A 23,380-nucleotide genomic window follows, 5' to 3' on the forward strand; every position below is an offset into this window, starting at 1 on the left:
ACTTTCCCCTCACCTGTTCAGTATGTATGATGAAGACATAATGAGATTATGTCATCAGGAGGAGATTACAGGTCTGTACTTTTGTGAGAAACAGCCTACTTTGATGGCTGAACCCAATCCATCATCAGTAAATCAGAATAGCAACTGGTATATCTTGAACATCACCTAGACTTTGTCCCGATGATGACTTTTTGAAGTCATCATCTTCATAGACTTTTTTTTTTGTTTAAGCAAATGAGCTACCCTGGTATTTCACTCACATCCATTGCTCTCTTGGACTTTATCAAATGAGAAAACTCCAACTTTATGTTTGCCTGTGTTGGATCCTAGGACATGTTGGAATGGAGTTGATGGGAGTGCAGATACTGCAGATAGCTCACCATAATCATTATCTGCTTGTTCTTTTCATTTTAGACAAATTATGGACTCTACAACCATGTTAGAAATAATAATTTTAAATTTCCAACGTTTCGACCTTCATATTAAGGTCATCATCTGGTGTATATACACACACAGAGATAAGCTATATTTACATTTCACACAGTGTGCAAAAGAGACAATGATTTGATCAATGGTTATTCTATTGGCCTGATCTCTAGTGAAAAATTAGATTCAAATAAATGAAATAAAATAACTACATCAAAGCTATATTCTATTCAGGCAGCATCAGGGAAAACTTTTTCCTATAGATAGTTTTATTACAGCAAAAATGATGTCCTAATTTAACGTGAGAATTGTTCTATTAGATTTAAGATCCTGTATTACCTATAGTCCTATTTATAATTAACTCTTAGAGAGAAAGGTTATGTGGATAGAATATGTGCCTTCCATATACTTGGGATTTTTAGACCATCATTATTGTTGAGATAAGGGTGGTTGATAAGAATTTCCCAGGCCTCCTTAAATTTACATTCATTCCACGTTTTGGTGTGATGAAAACAACAGGTGCTTTTCCAGTCAATTCTAAGTAAAGTATTCAGGGCATGATCAGACAGGCCAGCTTCACCATAATTATTAAATTTAATGTGAGGTTTATGTTCCTTTTGTCTGCTAGGAATTGTGCATCCTATTTCTCCTATATAGGGCAAATTACAGGTGCAATGAATATGGTATACTCCAAGGTGGGCCAGTGGAGGAAGTGGATCCTTAGATGAGTTGAGTAAGTTTTGTAATTTTGCAGGAGATTTAAAGGTGACTTTAAGGTTGTATTTACTCATCCATATTTATTCGTCTGCTGATTTCCTTTCTTCATATGGAAAAAGAATATGATGACACTGCTTGAAGATTTGACATACTAAAAGACATACACAGCTTTGGTGTCAGAGGGAATCTCCCTCTTTTTATTATGAACTTTTTATCCAACCAAATCTTCCAAATCTTAGTGGGAACTACTCTCCCGACCATATACCCAATAGACAGGTGTGTCCCATAATGATCAGCATGATGCTTTTTTTTTTTCAATTAAGATCAACTCAGTTAGAGAAGAACTTCCTCAAACAGTAAGTGAGTAATACCCACTATGTGGATGAGTCTATCATTTTCTGTCATTCATGCAATATGAGGGTCATTGAAAGCAGCTGCAACAAGCCATTGACCATCTTTCAGAATGGGTGCTTGCAAATGGTTTTAGATTTTCACAAGTGTGTGTATTTCTGTCAGTCATAGACTCAACCAGACCCAGAATATCAACTAGGATAAGTTTCAGTCCCAGTTACACCAGAAGCCAAATTTTTGTGAATCATATTTGGCAAGAAACTCAGTATCCTTCTCCATGTATGCCAGTTTGCAAGTATGAGATAAGTGTCATAAAGCCATGACCATCCTTAATATCCTAACTTTCACATTTATTGGTGGTCAGATGTTCTTTACTTCAACTGTACTGGGCATTGGTTAGATCAAAAGTTGGTTATGGATCCAAAGAGTATGGCTCAGCTAGACACAGTACCTCACAATAACTGCATCTGTAGCATTTCAAACTTGAATGATCCATAATCTGTTTGTTGAGAGAAGTGACCAACCTTCATCATTGCAGTGTCAATAGTTGTGTCTTCCCCTTCACTATTACATGTTATGAAAAAAAAATCTCTGTCAGACCGTGCCATGCAGTGAACTGTTTTTTGCCCACAGTGAGAGAATCTGTTCATTACCTGTTAGACTGCCATAAAATCAATCTCCTTTTGGATTGCAAATAAAAGTTCTCTAATAAGTTCTAGATATTGGGGTAGATATTGTATAGCACATATGCTACTAAATGCACATCTGCTGTGGCATTTGTACATACCACCATGCAGCTTTTCTTCTTGCAAACTTCTGAAAATTTTCACCCCTCCTGTATAAGCAGCTCTTTCAACTCAGAGAATGGAGTACTCTTTATTTTTGTTCCTGTGTACACTGACAGTTCAAAATCAGAAGCTCTCCTGGGATCTTCTGCTGTCTTCCCAGACAGCATTATATCTGCTCAGATCCCACTAGAATGTAATGGCTTCATTGCTGAGTTGTATGCGATAGACCTTCCATTAAATACATAGCATTTCAGCACTACCAATGGTGCATAATATATTCAGATTCACAAAGTTCTTTACATGCAAGAATGAGATGTGTAGAGATGCAGAAACATCCAGGAGTGTCTCTAGTCCAAACATGCCATCTATTAGCTATAGAAGCTGCACTTGGATGCACACATCTGTTGGATTCCAAACCACACTAAGATTAAGGTAAACAAGTTTACAGATACTGCAAACTTGTTACTGCAGCTAGGTCAGCTTGTTTCTCAAACTTCCACCACCTGCTTGTTCTATACACCGATTATAGGCAGATCATAAGACAAACTTTATCCAAGTAGTATTCAGCATGGAATAGAGAGACCAATAACCTACACAGGTATGTACACAGAAAGATGGAAAAAAACTTCTTGCGCCTGTTAAAACTTACTTGATTTGTGAAATGATAATGAGCAGAGCTGAATTCATAATGACTCTAAGCATTAAATTTGAAGGTACTCCATCCTGTCATGTGTAATATCTTATCCACATCTAACCTTCACCCACTGGGAACAGAGTTGGCAGCTATGTCAACAAGTCATGTGAAAATAGTGATCCTGTGTGACCACTGACTATAAAAAAAGAATGCTGGTGTGAACAATAGCAGCCATGAAAACCAAAACTCAAGCATTGCTTGGGGAACATCAGCCCATGTAGTCAACAGCAATTTTCAGTAATCTTTACACATCTACTTCACAAATATACCTAATCTCACTACCAACCTCAATAACGCTGATTTCCATCTCAATCTACAAAATCTCACCTGCTTTTCTTGCTTTTGACAAAAACTAAAATTGTGACTTCCTCAAGCACTACTCATCTCGTTGTTCTCATTTATACTCTTTGAAAATTATGCATTTTTTGTATATATGAGTACGTTTGCTGTAACACTGCATAAATCGGGTACTCTTTGAAGTATCCAACTCAGAATCTCCTAATTTTTGACCTCCTTTGGCAGAAGATCTCTCTCTCTTTTTCCTAATGTCACTAATAATTATAGACTTTTTTCCTTTCTTTAAATGTTAATTTTCTTCAGTCTAACTTTCTAAACAGGTCAGCTTCCTCTGGGATTTTAATATTCACAACACCAACTGGCTTTCCTCTTTGAACTTCAGAAATCAAACAGGAGTTGCTATTGCATATAGCTATAGGCTATATGCAATAGCAACAAATGCAATAGCCAGTTGGTGTTGTGAATATTAAAATCCCAGAGGAAGCTGACCTGTTTAGAAAGTTAGACTGAAGAAAATTAACATTTAAAGAAAGGAAATCAAAAAGTTTATAATGATTAGTGACATTAGGAAAAAGAGAGAGATTTTCTGCCAAAAGAGGTCAAAAATTGGATACTTCAAAGAGGATGGATGTTTGTGATTGTCTTTAGACAATCATCATGGCATTGATGTTTGTGATTGTCTTTATAAGAATTTCATCTGATGTGAGACCACTACCCTGCTTATCATAGACCTGAAGTACCTTGAAAAATTTCCATGTTTGGTTCTCTAGAGCAGGGTTTCCAAACTGTAAAAATAAATAAAAGTACAAAAAATAAAAAAAACCTACACAAACAGAAAAATAAAATAATGAAATGAAATAATTAAAAAATCTGTATCCCATCTGCAGTCCTGATGTACTGTAAACTTTGTAATTTAGGTCTGAGCATAAACTGGATCCCAAGGGAATGGAAAGAGAACAAAATGAAATGTTATATAAAGGAGACTGCAAAGTGATTGGTTGGTGGTTTTGGATTTACTGCTGAAGCCAGGCTATGAGGCCAGTGTGTTATGTCTGTTAATTGTGAGTGTTCTTATTGCCAGTTTATTTGTTTTGCAGGATGAGAAACCTGTGTTTCCAGGAGAGAAAATCGTGCCACCTCTGTATGAGGCCAGCTAATTCACAGTGCAAAAGAGATATAGCAAATTAGATTATTATTATTATTATTATTCCGGGCAACTCCAAGGAGTCTACAGACTCATCGAGGGAGGCCCTAACATCATGTCAAGAACAACTCTTTGACATTCACACAGTATCTATCATACCTCGCCTTGAACTCGTTCATGGTCGTAGCACCCACAACAGACTCTGGCAGCTTATTCCACTCATTCACCACTCTCCAAGTAAAAAACCTAGCTCTAATATCCCTGCTAACCACATTCTTGCCCAGCTTCCATGTATGGCCCCTAGTCCTCCCACCACCAGTCCTATTCGCAAAAATATCTTCTGGATTAATCTTATAGAAATCCTTCAGTAATTTGAATGTCTCAATCATATCACCCCTTTTCTGCCTATCGACCAAATTTTGCACCCACAAAGCTTCAACCTGTTCTCATAAGGTTCATTCCACAGACCTGCTATCATCTTGGTCACTCATCTCTGGATCCTCTCCACCTCCTCCCCATCAAGAAGAAACCCTGGCGCCCATATCTGGGCACAGTAGTCTAGATGGGGTCTTATCAAGGCTTGATACAGAGGAACAATAACTTGTTTGTCTCTGCTTGTTAGAGTATTTTTCAGAAGCCAAGCGATTTGATGAGCTGATTTAGCCACTTTTACAATGTGCCCCCTAAACTTCAATTCCCTATCCACCAACACCCCAAATCCCTGGCCTCATCAATCTCCTGGAGTACAGTTCCACCAGTGTGATATACTGCTGCTATTCTTTTCACCCCAAAATGCATAACCTTACACTTTGCCACATTGAATTGACATCCATTTTCCCTAGCCCAGTCCTCCAAACTATCCAAATCATCCTGTAAAATTTTGACATCCTGTGCACTCACAATTGCTCTACCCAACTTTGCATCATCAGCAAACAAGTGAACACTTCCTCTCAGATCCTTTCCTATATCATTGATGAACAAATTGAAAAGTAGTGGTCCAAGAACAGAGTCCTGCGGCAAACCACTAGTCACAAGCCGTCTTTTGGACTCAACTCCTGAATAAACCACTCTCTGGTATCTCTCCATCAACCACCCTCTTATCCATCTCACCAACCCTATATCCATCCCCCATCTGCTCCAGTTTACTGATTAGAGTTCCATGTGGTATCCTGTCAAAGGCCTTTGCAAGGTCCAGTGGAATCACTGTTATTAGTATTATATCAGGAGCAATGGGTTAAAATATTGAAAAATGTTAGTCAGAGGCAGAATTCAGGAAGGCGATAATATTCTTTGTGGGGACAGTTTGGTTTTGTGAAGGATAGGTCTTGCCATAGCAATTTATTCACTTTCTAGTGGTGACTGAGTTGGAGATGCTGCATAAAAATAATAATTAAAGCTGTTATTACCTTACTTATTACCTTACATAATCTTACATCAAACATCAAATTTTCACAGTGACATGAGATTTCAGAAATTCTCTCATAATAGCTATTAGTTTTGTAATTACTGTGAAGAGAAAAAGAGTAATGTCAGGTGAGAAGATTATAACTTCTATCTTCTTTCGCCATTGTTAAAATGCATACACAATAAAAAGAACATGCTGTGGTTTATAGTGATATGCTTTAAGTTGTTAATTGTTAATAAACAATTAACAATATGGCTATAAATATAGTTTGTATTTATAACGATAATATTCTTTAATTGTTGTATAATTTTAGGTTCTTATTGGCTTGAGTTGCTTCTAGTCATAATTTATTGAGCAGTACGATTTAAATCTCCTAAGTAGCATTTGTTCTTGGAATTCTGGTAGTAAATCTTATAAGACAATAGCTTTTTTTGAATTATTATACTTATGTATCAATAAGACATATTAATGTGCTTGTGTGTGTGTGTGTGTGTTCACACTATTTTGGCATTTGCAGAATTTCCAACCAGTCGTCTTGAAATGGAACGTGTTGCTGAAATTTTTGATCGTAATGGAGATGGTTATATTGATCACAAAGAATATTTAGATACCTTACGTCCAGACAGAGAGGTAGGTTATTAATCCTTAACTGAGTTAATGATGATTTATTATTTAAGTACTGGAAAATTTAATTGGACTTAGTAGTACTTAGTCCTGAATTCTTTTTTTCCCCTCTATTTTTCCTTATTTCTTGAACTTGTTGCAACAACATTCATCATTCATTGCATGTCATTTTCACTACTTTCTGAAATTCCAATTAGTTTTCAGTACTTGGTATTCATTTTTCTGATTATTCTTTCTTTTTACATTCTATTCAGATGTTTTTGACATTTCTTTTACCTGAAAATGAAGTAAATTAGCAGTCACTTAAGGCAAACAAGATTTCTGGATATATAAATATTGTAACTACAAGTATATCCTGTTTGCTATCCAGTCATTCACTGGTTGTAAAGTGCACTTTTTTTTGTATATCTCTTTATTTCTGATACTTGATAACAAATTTTCATAAATTTTGCTTTTCTTACACTTTTCCTAAGTGTTTTCATTCCTGCAGTAGTGTTTAACTGTTTCAGCTCTTGTTTCAGATGCATAAGTTAAAATTAGTCATTTCACATTGTTCTATTTAAACATCTAGAAATCTTGTTTGCCTCAAGTGACACGCTATTTTACACATTTTTCTCACATTCCTTCTGAGTTAATCTGCATTCCTAAGTATTTACAATACATCACTTGTTTGATTGTTTTTCTGTTTATTTCTGACTTACAGAAACATATAGATATTTTTATAATTAGCAAATCTGTTGGAAACGAAACACTTTTCTTTCTAAATTATTTCTGCATCCTCTACTTTACTAGTCATTCATATAGTACATTGGATTTAGTATACAGAAAGTGTCAGACTTATGTAAGAGTTACGTTCCACAAATTTTGTGTAACTTGAATTTTACATGACATGGATCTTTTGCCTCTTAATCATACCCGGCTGTTTGCATGCACATAGTATGTGAATGCGGTACTGCATTAACATGTTTCAAATGTTATTTCTGTTAGTTTCAGTTATAGAATTCACACACAAATTGGATTTCATTATGTAATTATTAATGCAAAAGAAGACAATAGGATAATACTATGAGAAAATAGAAAAATTTAAGAAGTTTAATATTTGACAGTTCAGACTTTCTTATAAAATTATCAGGAGATGACTGAACAATGGTTTCTTTGCTTCAAATCTCTCAATAACAGGCTAATACATTATATGTTTCTTAGTGGAATTTTAAGAACCACGAGACTTTAGAATCCATGCAAATACTAAATTTATTATTATTATTATCAACAGACCTCCATGGAGTCTCGTCGTGGGATGGCCCACTCAAACATGCGCAGCTCATTGTACCTCAACTTAAATGTATTCACTGTCTTTACATTCACCACACTCTCAAACAGTTCATTACAATCACTCAACACTCTCCATGCAAAAAATCTACTCCTCACCCACTTGCTCACCCACCTTATACAGCTTCCAGGGACAGCCTCTCATTCTCCTCCTATCTCCAGATGAAAAATCACATCCACATTAATTAACCCTTACAAACTTATACGTCTCCATCATATATCCCCTCTTCCTTCTATCCACTAGTAATTTGCTTTCTCTCAGTCTATCCTCATATTCCACATTCCAGAGACCAGAAACTAACTTAGTCAATCGTCTCTGGAACCTTGCCAGCATCTCATTATCCTTTTGAAAGCCTGATGACCAAATCTGTGCAGAGTAATCCACATGCGGCCTGATCAAAGTCTTGTACAATGGAATCAAAACATTCTTACTTCTACATATCAGTGTTCCCATCATTCCCATAATCTGCTGTTATGAACAATTTTAACAAAATGTTCATGAAATTTCAAGGCTGTATCCACCACAACCTCCAAATCCATCATCTCCTCCACCTGCTCCAAAATATCCTCACCAATACTATACTCTTTATCCCATCTTTGCTTTCCAAATTTTAAAACCTTATACTTTGTAACATTAAACTGATATTCCCATACACTCTCCCAATCAGACAGTCTATTTAAAGTCCTCTTGGAAAGCTACAACATCTGCTCTATTTCACATACTCCCCAACTTTGCATCATCTGCTAACAACTGTATATCAACATTTAAGCCCTTTCCAATGTCATTTACATACAAATTAAACAACAATGTCTCCAAAACTCCTGGGACCGGAGTCTGTTTTAGGGACATCGTTGTTTAATTTGTATGCAAATGACACCTTGTGCACCTTTTCATTCACCACACCTCTTATCATCGAATCTCCACACATTGCGACTCCCAGATCATTCGATATTTTTTTTCAGATCTTTTGTCCTATTCTTCCTCACATTCCCGTGCAAATCCATAATCTCCTCAGTTCATTCCCCATATGTTTAATCTCTTGCCTCATCTTTTCCAACTCTGCTTTCTATCTTGAATTAGTTTTTCAGTGACATTTACACAAATTACATTTTCACCACCGTGCACATCTGCTGTCTTACCACTCACCACTGTCTTACCACTCACCATTTCACTCATGCTCAAAGCTGTATACAAGAAACACAAAAAATGTAAAAAGTAGAGAATTATAATTACACCAAACACTGTCTACCGATCACAACTATCCTACAACAATATTTAAAAAACTAACTATTGCCAAAACCATACACAAATTCAAAATTTAAAATTATCTTTTCGCAGTGATCTTGACAAACTCTGCTTTCTCTTTGCCACCTAGTGCAGCACTAAACACTAAAAATCTAGTATACCCATGTTGAATGCAAATGAGACTGAGTAAAGTGCAAACATGCACCATGTGGTCTGTCTGCCCCTTGTGGAAGATGGCATTAGTTGGCATATGAATAATTTAGGCAGGTTAAGTAAAAGTTTTATAATTCACTATTTTTCTAGTCCTTTCTCAACAATTTGCATAGGTCCAAATTAATATACGATGAGTTTATGTAAGCTAGGACTATTATCAATTTGTATAATCAGTTCTTATATATTTTGCTATAGGCTGTTCATCCACTTGTTTTTATGTCACCTATGTGAATAGCTACACTGAGTCTGAATGGAGTTTAGGTAATTAATATTAATATGCCAGTTTCCATAAATTAAAGAACAAAGAGAAAAATTGCAATAACTCAAGAAGAAGTGTTAAACACAAAAGTCAGGTACATTATGTAAAAAGTGACACCGAGTCTAGTTATTGTATACAAATGAGTGGCATATGCAAACAAGCTATAAAAGCAGATGTTTTGGAGTGGTTTTCCCATTTTATGTGTGGAGCGAGAACAAGATTTTATGATAGCAAAATTCTTAGACATCATTTAACCAATGAATTGGTTAAATGATGTCTTGCAATGACGACTTGCAACATCTGGTTACCTCTGCCTAACTTTGGTGAGCCTCTAGTCTTATGATGGCTTGCCACTGAAAACCAGATGTTGCAAGTCGCTCTGTAGTTCACACACACTGTGGAACCAATTCCAGCAGTCACAAACCAATGTTATTGATTTCATTAAAATATTGATGACATCAAGGCCCTCTTGTAGAAGTATAAACGAGTATGCTTTTCCCTGCAGGAAATATACCTAAAGCTGAAAGATCATCTGATATTATAAAATACTACCATTATTTGTAAGGACAGGACAGAGGATTGATGCCACCATCCTTGTAGGTAGCCACATCCCTTATAAAAAGTCTCACTGAATACAAATATAGAAGCAGTTGCTGTCTTCTCAATCAGAACCTTCTTACTGTATGCTGCATTTATTGCAGATATCTCTCAAGATGACCACGATGATGTCAGTTACCTTCCCCTTTACTCTGAATGGGGGATTTAAATGGACACAGCACTCTGTGGAGGAAGCAACATCTTCCATATATTATCATCATCATCATCATCAAATTCCTGCCATGTACCCTCAAGGGGTGTTATGGGCAATTCCAAGGAGTCCTTAAATTCATCGAGGGAGGCCCTAAACATCATGTCAAGAACTATTCGGCATTTGCACAGTATCTATCATACTTTGCTTTGAACTCATTCACAGTCATAGCACCTCACAACAGACTCTGGCAGCTTATTCCATTCATTCACCACTCTCCAAGCAAAAAACCTAGTTCTAACACCCTTGCTAACTACACTCTTGCCCAGTTTCCATGGATGGCCCCTAGTTCTCCCACCACCAGACTTGTTCTGAAAAGTTTCCTCTGAATTAATCTTCTAAAAATCCCTCAGTAATTTCAATGTCTCAATCATATCATCCCTTTTCCGCCTATCAACCAATTTTTGTAACCCACAGATCTTCAACCTGTTCTTGTAAGGTTTGTTCCATAGACCAGCTAGCATCTTGGTCACTCACCTCTGGATCCTCTCTACCCCATCAAGAAGAAACCGTGATGCCCAGATCTGGGCACAGTAGTCAAGTGGGGTCTTATCAAGGCTCGATAAAGAGGAACAATAACTTGCTTGTCTCTGCTTGTCAAAATATTCTTCAGTAACCAAGTGATTTAGCCACTTTTGCTATGTGCTCCCTAAACTTCAACTCCCTATCCACCAACACTCCCAAATCTTTGGCTTTGTCAATTTCCTGGAGTACATTTCCACCAATGTAGCTGCTAATCTTTTCACCCCAAAATGCATAGCCTTATGCTTTGCCACATTAAACTGACATCCATTCTCCTTAACCCAGTCTGCCAATCTATCCAAATTATCCTGCAAAATTTTGACATCATGTGTATTCACTATTGCTCAACCCAACTTTGCATCATCGGCAAATAAATGAACAGTTCCTCTCAGATCCTTTCCTATATCTACCCAAACATTCACTGCTATAGACATAACTATCTACCCATCCTCCATTTTCCCACTCTTCAAGTGGGAAACTGCTGAGAATTCATTTGGGAGCGATCACTTTCCTATGATATCCACCTTCCTGCCCGAGCAACCATGCACTTCATCATGGATATAATGATCGAAAATTGTGCAAGCTGAGTGCCTCACCTTCAAATCATTAGTAGAATTTGATTCTGAAACAGTCAGATCTTCTTCCATTATTGATACAGTAAATCATGTGACAGAGTGTATTATACAAGCTGCCACAACTGCTGTTCCTAACATATCTAGTAATTTTTCATGTTTCGCTAAGCCATAGTGGTACGATGATTGCATGCAGCCAAAGAAGCTCAGAAGAAAGCTTTTGCATCTTCTGAGGATGTTTCACAACAACAACAAACTTTATTGCTTTCGAATGTGCCCAAGCTCAAGAAAGACACATCTGGTTTCAGAGTCACAAAGAACCTTGGAACCTTGATCCAACAGCAACTGCCGACACACTCGGGGAGATTTTTGCTAAAACATTAGCAGTATCTTTCTCCCTGAAATTCCTTGCCCAGAAAAGCAAGGCAGAAAATTAACAAATTCAGTTTTCTTTGAGCAGCACTGAAGAATACAACAGTCCATTGACTAAAGAAGAAATGAAAGCTCTGTTGCTTAAATGCCATCCAACTGCTGTGGAAGCAGACAATATCCATTATGAGATGATAAAGCATCAGCCACAGATCAACTGTTACACCTTACAACAGAATTTTTTGTGAGAGCATATTTCCAGATACCTGTCAAAAGGCAATCTTAACTCAAATAACTTTCCAAAGCCAGGGAAGGATGCAGAATTCCCAAATAACTACCATCCAATTGCTCTGACCAGCTTCCTGTGCAAGATTCTGGGAAAAAATGGCAAAAATCTTCATTTCATGGTTTCTTGAGAGAAACAAACTGTTTTTTCCAGAACCCAACCTAGCATTAAAAAATATCATTCTACTATTGATCATCATGTCGCTGGAGGCATTCACTAGAGATGTCTTTCTAAAACATGAGCATCTAATATCAGTTTTCTTAAAAAAAAAAAAAAAATCAGCTAACGCCTTTTTATTCCCATATATGGGAATAGGCGAGGCCATTTAGCCCTATCTAACTTTTGGAGACTGAGTGGGCAGTTCAATCTCCACTGGCACCAATCAGAGATAGATGGCCCAAGGCTATCACTAATTAAGCGGTACAGAGTGAAGAGAGACGACTCAAATGTGCCGCCATCTCGTGGTCCCTAACCCTAACACAATATATTTAATGTCTGAAATAATGTGGGTTCTACGGTCGATTTTCTTGAGTTTCCGGGAGGAAAAACCCGCTTGCCTGTGCCAGAGATCGACTAACTCAGGAACCGGTCAAAAAATGGCTTAGAAAAATTTCCTCTAGTCGCCGACTAGACTCAAAACTAAGTCTTCCTTCGTGCGGCTAAGCACCGTGGTGTGCAAACGCCACATCCACTGAGCTACACAGGCTCTATCAGTTTTCTTTAATATGGAAAAGCACATGACACTGCTTGGAGATTTGGAATATTGAAAGACTTACATAATTTTGTTCTCAGAGAGAGAATCTCCCTATCAAGAACTTCTTATATAACTAAATCCTCCAAGTCCAAGTGAGAACTGCTCTCTCCTGACCCTATAACTAAGAGGAGAGGTCCCACAAGGTTCTATTTTAAGTGTCATGTTTATTTTGCAATCTAGGTGAACTTGATAACAGAACAACTTTTTCCAACAGTAAGTAATGCCCTGTATATAGATGACTTCACTATCTTTTGTCATTCATATAATATGAGAGTCATAGAAAGACAGCTTCAGCAAACCATTGGCCATTTTTCAAAATGGGCACTTAAAAATGGGTTTGGATTTTCACAGCAGAAGACAACAGTTTGTGCACACTTTTGCTACAGACATGATTTTTGCCCTGACCCGGACTCCAACCAGGGCAATCATGAATCCCAGTTGCACCAGAAGCCAAGTTCTTGGGACTAATTTGTAATAGCAAAGTCACTTTACTCCCTCACATACCTTAGTAATATCATCATCATGTGCTAAAAAGCAGTGGTCATTCTACACACCATATCATCCACTTTTTTGGGGTATGACATATCTTCTTTGCTTTAATTGTACAAGGCATTGATAAGATCAAAACTTGATTCTGAGTCACATATCTATGCTTCAGCCAGGGAGAGTACAAATGCACTGGCTGGACTATATTGACCAAGCCACCAGAATTGCAAATGGAGCATTTTACACGTCACCTATTCCTTGTCTCTATATCGAGGCTAATGAACCATCTTTGTTGCTTAAACAATTGTTCCTGTTATCTATCTATCTATCTCTCCTTTCCATCTGATTCAGATGGGTCTCCTCCTAATGAGGAGTCATGGTGAAATGATGCAGCCGACAATGCACTCCTCTGCTGCATCCCTAATGGAGGTATTCATGACTGTAGTTTGTGTGTGTTCATGGGGCTGGTTTGCCTGCTTGCAGGATGAAAAAACCCCAGCTAAACTGGGGGAAAAACTTTATTGCCAGCACCCAAGACCAGCTAACTTGGCTATGGCTGAGGAAGATTCTTGACCTTCTCATGTCTCCAACAGGAATCAAACTTAGGACACTCCTTCCCCAGGCATATGGTTGTGAAGCGCACAGCCACTAGGCAAACCGCGTGGACGATCCTGTTATAGGCAGTGAAAAAAAAATCCCTGTTAGATCACCCCCACATGACCAACTATTTTCTTTTCATGATGCGAGAATATGTACAATAATCAACGTGTTGCCATAAAACTCTTTGGTTAGTGAATCAAAGCCCTCTTATAAATCCTAGAGATTGCAGTAGACAATCTATACACCACCAAATACAGTTTCACTGTGGCAGTGATACATACCCGTATGTGGTTTTTCTTTCAGCAGAGTCCCGAAATTTTTTATCCCTCATGTTACCTACTAACAGCTTTTTGAAGCTAATAGAATTTAATATTCTGATTTTGTGCCTTTCTAAACAGATGGTTCAAACTCAGAGGAACTATAAGGATCTTCTGCCCTATTCCACTAGAATGTAGCGGCTTTACAGTTGAGCTGTGTGCGATAGAGCTTGCACTAAAATACATTACATTGCATCACCAAAGGTGCATAAAATATTCGGACTCACAAAGTTCACTTCAGACAATAAAAAATCTAGAGCTAAAAAAAAACATTCGGTGATCTCTCAAATCCAACAGCTATTCCTTCAGTTATGGAAGATATACTTAGATGTACACTTCTGTTCAACTCCAATCCATGTAAGGATCAAGAAATGAAACTTCAGATATTGTAGCCTGGTCAGTGTGTTTCCCAAATATCCACCATCTGCCTATACTATATGCTGATTACCAGCAGATTATTATTATGATTTCAGTAACCTCCGTAGAGTGAATAGACTCATTGTGGGTGGTGCAGTCAACCAGCAACATGTCTGTTGTAAAGAACTTTGAAATTATTGACACTACTGACATTCACAATGCACTCTGGCAATGCATTCCACTTGCCAACAATCTTCATGTAAAAAATCTACTCCTCATACCTTCTTCACTACATCTTTATACAACTAATAGGAATGGCCTTGTATTCTTTCTCTCTTAATGCCCACTCTTTTTATGATTTCTTCTGCATTAATCTGGTAGAATCCTCTAACTAACTTGAAGGACTCTCTCATATTTCCTATCCACCAAACTCTGCAATTCACATTCCCTCAACTGCTGTGATAACCAACACTCCAGAGTCTTAATATCACTTTTGCCTCTAGTGTTTTCATGTCACATTGAAAACTTCTTATTCTTGGCTTCACGTATTAGGCGATTGTTTGCCTGTAATGTTTTCGAGGGTGTAAAAAGTCTTCTGCTCATCTCCTCCTGGGTCTTCCTCTTGATCCCTTTGGTTTATATTTCCAAGCAATATTTGGCTCTGTCCTCATTCATTCTTTCTACATAGTTTTTCCAGTTATTTCTATAGTTTGTGATGTCTTTTGTTATGTTAATTATGGATAACTGTTTTCTTATTTCTTCATTTCTTATCTTGTCTATTCTTTTATAGCCTGCAAGTCGTCTTAGGAACTTCATTTCTGCAATTTCCACTTGTCTTTTATTCACAATGAAAACTAGTCAACCAAATCTGAACACATTAGTCCATGTGTGTGTGTGGTCTGACCAATGCCTTATATAGAGGCACCACCACCTTTTTTTTATCATAAATAAATAAATTTCGTATGATGATACTGCATTCCCCCTTTTTATGGGAGTTCACAGTACCATCTAGTACCCCCCCCCCCCCCCCCAAATTTTATACGGGCTCTGGAACCGGCATAGGCTGACGAATCAGACATATGGCTGGATCAGTATTCCTGATTGTAATCCGTGTGTGTCCTCAGACCAGTTTGCCTGCTTGGGGGATGAAAAACACCAGACAAACTGGCGGAAAAAACTCTGCTGTCCATGCCCAAGACCGGCTAACTTGGCTGTGGCTGAGGATTTTTAATCATAGGAGCAATATGATCTGCAGTCTTTGCAATGCTTGCAATGTGCACTTTAATCCACTGTCTATTATTGTTATTATTCAGGCCTCCATGGAGTCAAAATACTCATCATGGGAGGTCCTTCTTCAGCAACACAAAGTCTATCAAGACTCATCGAGGGGAGGTCCCTCCCCCCCCACTAAGAAACACAAAGTCTATCATACCACTCCTTGCATGCATTGACCGTTCTCACTCTCACCACTCCATCAGGCAATGCATTCCATGGTTCAACCACCCTCCATGCAAAGAAACCACTCCTCACCCTCTTGCTCACAGTTTCCTTTCGTAACTTCCAGGGATGGCCTCTTGTCATCATTCCTTCCCGCTGTTCAACCAAGCGAAAGAACTCCCCAGTGTCAACCTTGTAACCACCTCTCAACAGTTTAAAAGTCTCAATCATATCACCAAACTCAATCATATACCAAACTCTGCAGTCCCCATTCCCTCAGCCGATCCTCATAACTATCATTGTACAGTCCTGAAACCAATTTTGTTATCCACCTTTGTACCCTTTCCACAGTTAATTTATCCCCTTCAAATCCTGGAGACCAAATCTGAGAACGATAGTCCAAGCGTGGTCTGATCAGGGTCTTATACAATGGAATGATAACTGTTTTATCTCTGCAGGTCAGTGTCCTTCTCATTATTGCAGCAATCCTCTGTGTTACCTTCACCACCTTTGCAATATGTCCCCTAAATTTCAGGTTTCTATCAATCATGAACCCCAGATCTCTTGTCTCTCCTACTTCCTCCAGTATAACTCCTCCCATAGAGTATGCAGTGTCCCATCGATGTTTCCCAAACCTCAAGACCTCACATTTTGCTGCATTAAACCAACCAACTCCCATTCATTTGCCCATCTATCTAGCTTATTCAAATCCTCTTGCAGAGCTGCCGCATATGCACTATTACTAATAATCCTTCCCAGCTTTGCATCATCTGCAAACAACTGAATATCCCCTTGCAATCCACTGACAATGTCATTGATATAAAGGTTAAACAATATAGGTCCCAGTACTGAGCCCTGAGGGACCCCACTTGTAACCCTCTGCTTCTTTGAAACTGCCCCACCATACACAACTCTCTGATACCTATCGGACAGCCAATCCTGAATCCAGTTGACCAATCTGACATCCAGACCCATGTGCTGCAACTTAAATATCAGCTTATCATGTGGCACCTTCAAATGCCTTCGCTAAGTCTAAGAAAATGGCAGTATATGCCTTTCCCTCATCTAATGCTCTTGTAACTTTATCATAAAAGGCTAGCATATTGCTAAAACAAGAAGCACCCCTTCACAAATCCATGTTGACTCTCACAGATAACATTACCCTCATCTGCCCAATGCTGTATATGGTCCTTCACTACTTTCTCCAAGATCTTACTAACTACTGATGACACACAAACTGGTCTATAATTAGACACTTCCAGTCTGCTACTGCCCTTATGCAATGGCACTATCTTACCTTCCTTCCATTCCATGGGCACCATTCCAGCAGCCAGACTTTCATTGAAAAGTCAGGTCAAAGGCACTGTCAATTCCCTAGCACAGGGTTTCTCAAACTGTGTTCCGTGGAAGGTGAATAGGTGTTCCACGAGAAGTTCTTGAATTTGTCATTTTAGTTTTCTAAGCATTTTTCATGAATAAATATTTTATAGTAAAAATATTCTCAGGAGAATAATATTTGCGAATATGTCGAAAAGCTCAGACCCACAACACCTAATAACATCTGTATATCATTAATTTTCACACATCGAACTTTCCAACATTTGGGAAAGGGAATGCCGCTGTTTATGACGGGTCATAAAAATTGCCTGCAAGCTCATTACAACAATTGGTGTCATATCCTCCGTTCTCAAAACTGAAGGAAATGACATCTGTGTAGCAAATGTCAGTGACCAGGCAGCATATTTTTAAACATGGAAATATTCATGAATTATCTTTAATTTTCACACATTGAAATCTTTCAACAATCGGGAAAGAGAATACCACCGTTTATGACCAATCATAAATATTGCCTGCAAGCCGATGATGACAATGGGCAGCATGTTCTCAAAACTGAACGAAAAACATCTGCATTGCAAATGTTAGTGACCAATCAGCAAGGAAGTATAAAGAAAATTTTTCCACTGAAATTGAAGATCAAGGTAGTCTGTATCTGGTTCTCAAATCTATTACTACTGAATACTTTCTTCGCAAGTTCGTATTGCAGTGTGTAAGTGCTTGTTCTGAAACCGGAGTGCCATGATTTTTTTAAAAGTAATAGGAATACAGAGTTAAAATCTAATATGAATAAGAGACAAGGCACTTTGTTTAATTTTGGTATTAAGAAATCTCTTATTGAAGGTGTTTATGATGGAGCAGATAGTGAGTCATCCACCTCAAGCCTACGAAGATCTCCAGGATGTACAAAAGGAGGGGAAAACTACCAGCACACAGGAAAAAAATCTGCATTCACTCGTAAGTACTTATAATAATATTATAAATATATTTGGTTATCAGAATGGGGTATGTCAATGAAAATCAGCACAAATTAATTTAATGATGTTTGCCCAAAGAAACTACGACATGCCACAAGATTTCATTAGTCCAGTGATTGATAACTAATTTAAATGCAATTTATATTTGTCAACATGCCACACCCTATACACAAGTGTACTAATACTCTTTATGATTATGCAATAATTAATTATTAATACTTATGTTAATGTATGAACTTGAAAAACTTTTGGAAAGTATTTACGAGTAAATTTGTTTGGACCGGGCCCTCGGAAAAAAAGAAATCAGCTAACGCCTTTTTATTCCCATATATAGGGAGTAGGAGAGGCAGCTCTTAAAAAAGAATTCTTCTTACTCTTTAAACTAATTTTATAATTAATATCTGATTTATTTCGAACTGTTTATTTTTTGTTACTAAACATTTTATCAAATCATTCTTATTACAATTGCTTTTACATTATTTGATACGGTTTAGTACTTTTCTTACAAGTTTACTTTTGAGTGCTGCAGTCTTTTTTTACTATTTTGCATTATTCATTTACTTTTATATTATTCAACATTTCTTATTTATAATCTTATTGTTTTTCATACTAAAGTTACCTTTTATAACACAATTCTATTTGTTTTTATTGTAGCTCTGACAAATATTAGAATTTGAATATTATTGAAAAAATGCTCATGGATCCTTGTTTAAAGACAGGAACTTTAACTCAAGGAGGAGCAAGTACTTCTGCTGACACATCTACTTGTATGATTGGAGAAGATATGGAATTGCAAACTGCGGTTTCTTCAAAAGCTAATATTAAAGAACAAGAGTCATCTAAGAACAGACCAAAACAGAAGTACCATGAAAGTTATTTAAATTATGGATTTACTTGTTTATGGAGTTACTGCATTGGCAATACACATGCTCCTGATGCAATGTGTGTTTTATGTAATAAAATACTAATAAACAGTTCTTTGGCTTCAGCTAAACTTCGTAGGCACTTCGAAACGAAACACACTGATTACAAAGGAAAAGATATACATGTTTTTAAGAGACGACGTGACTTGCTTGAAAAATCTAAACTTCAAATGGCTACAATTGCTACAACTGAAAATGCAACAGAGGCATCTTTTCGTGTGAGTTACTGCATTGCACTTCATGGTGAAGCTCATACAATTGGTGAGATGCTAATTAAGCCTTGTGTGAAAGACATTGTATCATGCATGTTAAACGAGCAGGTTGCTAAAAAAAATAGATGCAGTACAATTATCAAATGATACTGTTTCACGCCGCATCAAAGATCTTTCTGCTGACATAGAAAAAGAGCTAATTCATCGACTTAGACTTTGCAGTGAATATTCATTGCAAATGGATGAATCTACAGATGTTGCAGGACTCGCTGTATTACTAGTGTTTGTTCGTTACATATTTGATAAAAGTATTGAAGAAGATTTACTCATGTGTGAATATCTACAAGAAAAAACTACCGGAGAAGATATATTCAACTGTATTAATAATTATATTACAAAACAGGAAATCGGTTGGAAGAAGTGTATTGATATTTGTACAGATGGTGCTCAAGCAATGGTCGGAAAGATGAAGGGAGTTGTAACACGTATACTGCAAATAGCCACAAGAGCCACCAAAAGTCATTGTGTTTTGCATAGACAAGCACTGGTAACAAAAAGAATTCCTACATATTTAAAAACTATTTTGGATGAAGCCGTAAAAATGATCAACTATGTAAAATCTTGACTACTTCAATCCAGATTATTTAAAATTTTGTGCGATGAAATGGGTAGTGCACATAACGCACTTTTATTACATACTGAAGTGAGATGGCTATCCAGAGGAAAAGCATTATTGAGGCTTTTTGAACTTCGTAGTGAGTTAATGGTCTTCTTGATGTCACATAATTTAGGACAAAATTTTATTGAATTATTAAGAAATTCTTCATGGTTGATGAGTCTTGCGTATCTGGCAGATATTTTTACAAAGTGCAATGAAATAAACTTATCATTACAGGGAAAGAATATTACAATTTTTAATACAAGAGATAAAATTGCATATTTTGATAGGAAGTTGCAATTCTGGATTTCTACAGTTGAACAGAATAATTTTGATTGTTTTCCCACCTTGCATGAATTTTTGACTGAAATAAATTCAAAAGTAAATGAAGAAGTATCTAATGTAATTTTAGAACACTTGCATGACTTGCAGTCAACCCTTTTGCAATATTTTCCAAAATCTAGTGAGGACAATTCCTGGGTTCTGAATCCATTTACAGTGACAGCTAAGCCAGCAGGCTTTAGCGCAAGTGACTATGAAAATCTAATTGACTTAATTAGTGACTGATTTAAAACAAAAATACAAGGAACTGCCAATAAATGATTTCTGGACAAATTTAACAGAAGAGTACCCCAGCATGTCAAAACTAGCTATTCTTGTTTTACTTCCTTTTACAACAACATATTTATGCGAGGCAGGATTTTCATATTATGCTGCAACCAAATCAAAGCCCAGGAACAGACTCAACGCTACACCAAATATGAGAATTCAACTTTCTGATATTGTGCCTGATATCAAAAGAATTTGCAATTCAAAGACCCAAAAACAACGGAGTCATTAAGAACTTAATTTGCAATATCGTTTTACTATTTTTATGTGTTTTGTTTTTACTAATTAATATTTGACAATAAATGATTGTTTTTTCTTAATGCTTAGATTTATTCATTTATTTTATTTATATTTACCTAACCTACAAATCCAGCACACAGGAGAAAAGTCTGCATTCACTCGTAAGTACTTATAATAATATTAAACATTTTTTGGTGATCAGAATGGGATATGTCAATGAAAATCGCACAAATTAATTTAATGATAGTTTAATTGATGGTTAATTAATTATCAATCATTAATAATTAATTATTAATTAAGTGATGATGTATTAATTATTAATTAATACATTACAAAATAACCATGTGTTCCGTGAACATTTCAGGATTTGTGAAGTGTTCCGTCGTAAAAAAAGCTTGAGAAACCCTGCCCTAGCACATTCTCTCAAAACTCATGGTGAAATACCATCCAGTTCCACAGCTTTACTGACATCCAGAGTACTCAGTATTTGAAACACACTCTCCTCCTGTATCTCTAAACCTTGAACCTTCCCTATCCCTCTAGCATTAAAACTGAATCCTCCAGGATGAAATACTCCAATAAAGTGTTCATTGAACAATTCTACTATGTCCTCTGCATCAGTCACTCTATTTGATTTTTATCCCACAATATCATTCTTCCACAGTCATTTCTCCTCCTACTGGCTACATATCTAAAAAATTCCCTAGGATTTTCTTTGGATCTTAGGGCTAATCTCCTCTCATATTCCAGTTTCGTCTTCCTTACCATACTAGTCACTCTTCTGGCCTGTGTCTTATACTCTTCATGCATCTTCTCTTCTCCTGTCTCCTTATATCTCTTCCACAGCCTCTTTTTCGCATGCAATTCCTGTTTAATATTGTTTGTCATCCACTTTATTCCAAATTGTGTCCTCTTGTTCACTCGTGGTATGCAACTTACCATTGCTGCTAACAAAGATTCTTTCATAATTTCCCACGCACTAATGATATCCCAGCCTTCCAATTCCCCCATCCATGAAACATCCCCAAGTTGACATCTTAGACTATTATAATCACCTGCTTTATAATTCCACATATGTTCCCATCTCTTTGATACTCCTGCATGTCTATTCATTTTCGAAGTCAAAACCATATGGTCACTCTCTCCAACTGGTGGGAGAGATGTCATCTCAGTTTATTATCAACTCTTCTGATGATATAACCAAATCCAAAACTCTTGAACCTCTTGTTCCCTCTATTACATGTTGCCTGAGACATCTGTCCCTCAGAATTCTAGAAATTCCATTCCCTTATTGCTACATGCATCTTCCTCTCCCCAGGTTATACTACTGTAGTTAAAATCTCCCATAACAATCATTCTTCTTGCACTTGCCAAACTCAACTGTCTAAATATTTCCTGGTCCCCACCCTCTGTTCTCCTGGGTCTGTAGCAACACCCCACTAAATATCCTGTTTGCCCACATCTACCTCACACCATATGCTTTCAAAATCATTAGTGTCACTGCCTTCCAAAGTCTCCACTCTTAGAGGACATAGGTCGCAACTTATCATAAGCAGTACTCCACCATCATGCTTTCCCTTCCTATCCTGCCGAAAAATGCTGTACCCAGCGACATCTATTCCTGTTGTTATATCCCCTTCTGTAAACCACATCTCAGTGATCGCAATAATTTTTGGCCAGGCTGATGCTATCGGCGGCACCAATTCCTCTCCCTTATTCCGGATACTCCTGGCATTAGTATATAGCATATAAATGCCGTTGTTTCTATACCCAGCATTATCTCCTCTAGACTCCACTGGGCTCAGTGTTACCTGATGTTGTCCCCCTTCTCCCAAGTACCCATTCTCACAAGAGGCCACCCCTGCTACCATCCTCTCTGGGACACACTGACTTTTTCAGAACAGAAATCTCTCTAGATGCCTACGTCCTTCCTCATTCAAATGTAAGTGGTCTCTTGCATGCAATTCCTCTCTGTCCTCAAATGCACTCCAAGCATCCACATATTCCAGTCCTCTCTTGTCACACATTCTAGCTATTATGTCATTCAATATTACTGCTCTTCTGCTCAGTTCGTCATTATCATACCTGGGCAACACATGCACTATCTTTCCTCTCTGTCTACCATCAAACCAAGATCCCTGATCTCATCCACTTCCTAAAGTACAACTCCACCAATGCAGCACATAGTCTTATATCTCTATATCCCAAAGTTTAATACCTTGCATTTCTTAATATTAAAACTGCAACTCCATTCATTTGTTCAAGCTAAAAGTCTATTCAGATCTACCTCTGGAGAATTAACATCAGCAGTACTCATGATAATTGTACCTAACCTTGCATAATCAGCAAACATTTGATGAACCCCCCCCCCATCAATTCACATGAAATATCCTCTTCTCAGACAACATTGTTACATCAAAAGTAA

General features: G+C 37.3%; 1 protein-coding gene across 1 annotated transcript in view; it reads left to right on the top strand.

The window, feature by feature from the left end:
* Positions 1-23,380, top strand: part of LOC150107495 (uncharacterized) — a 1,121,546-nt gene that overhangs the window by 1,006,163 nt on the left and 92,003 nt on the right. Inside the window, exon 82 of the mRNA XM_090392112.1 lies at positions 6,340-6,452. Coding sequence (XP_090248238.1) covers positions 6,340-6,452 — 113 coding nt within the window. The remainder of the gene's footprint in view (positions 1-6,339; positions 6,453-23,380) is intronic.

The sequence above is a fragment of the Typopeltis vanoorti genome, chromosome 4 (assembly GCF_054136105.1).
Source record: "Typopeltis vanoorti isolate ZY-2024b chromosome 4, IOZ_Tvanoo_1.0, whole genome shotgun sequence".
Classification (NCBI taxonomy): domain Eukaryota; kingdom Metazoa; phylum Arthropoda; class Arachnida; order Uropygi; family Thelyphonidae; genus Typopeltis; species Typopeltis vanoorti.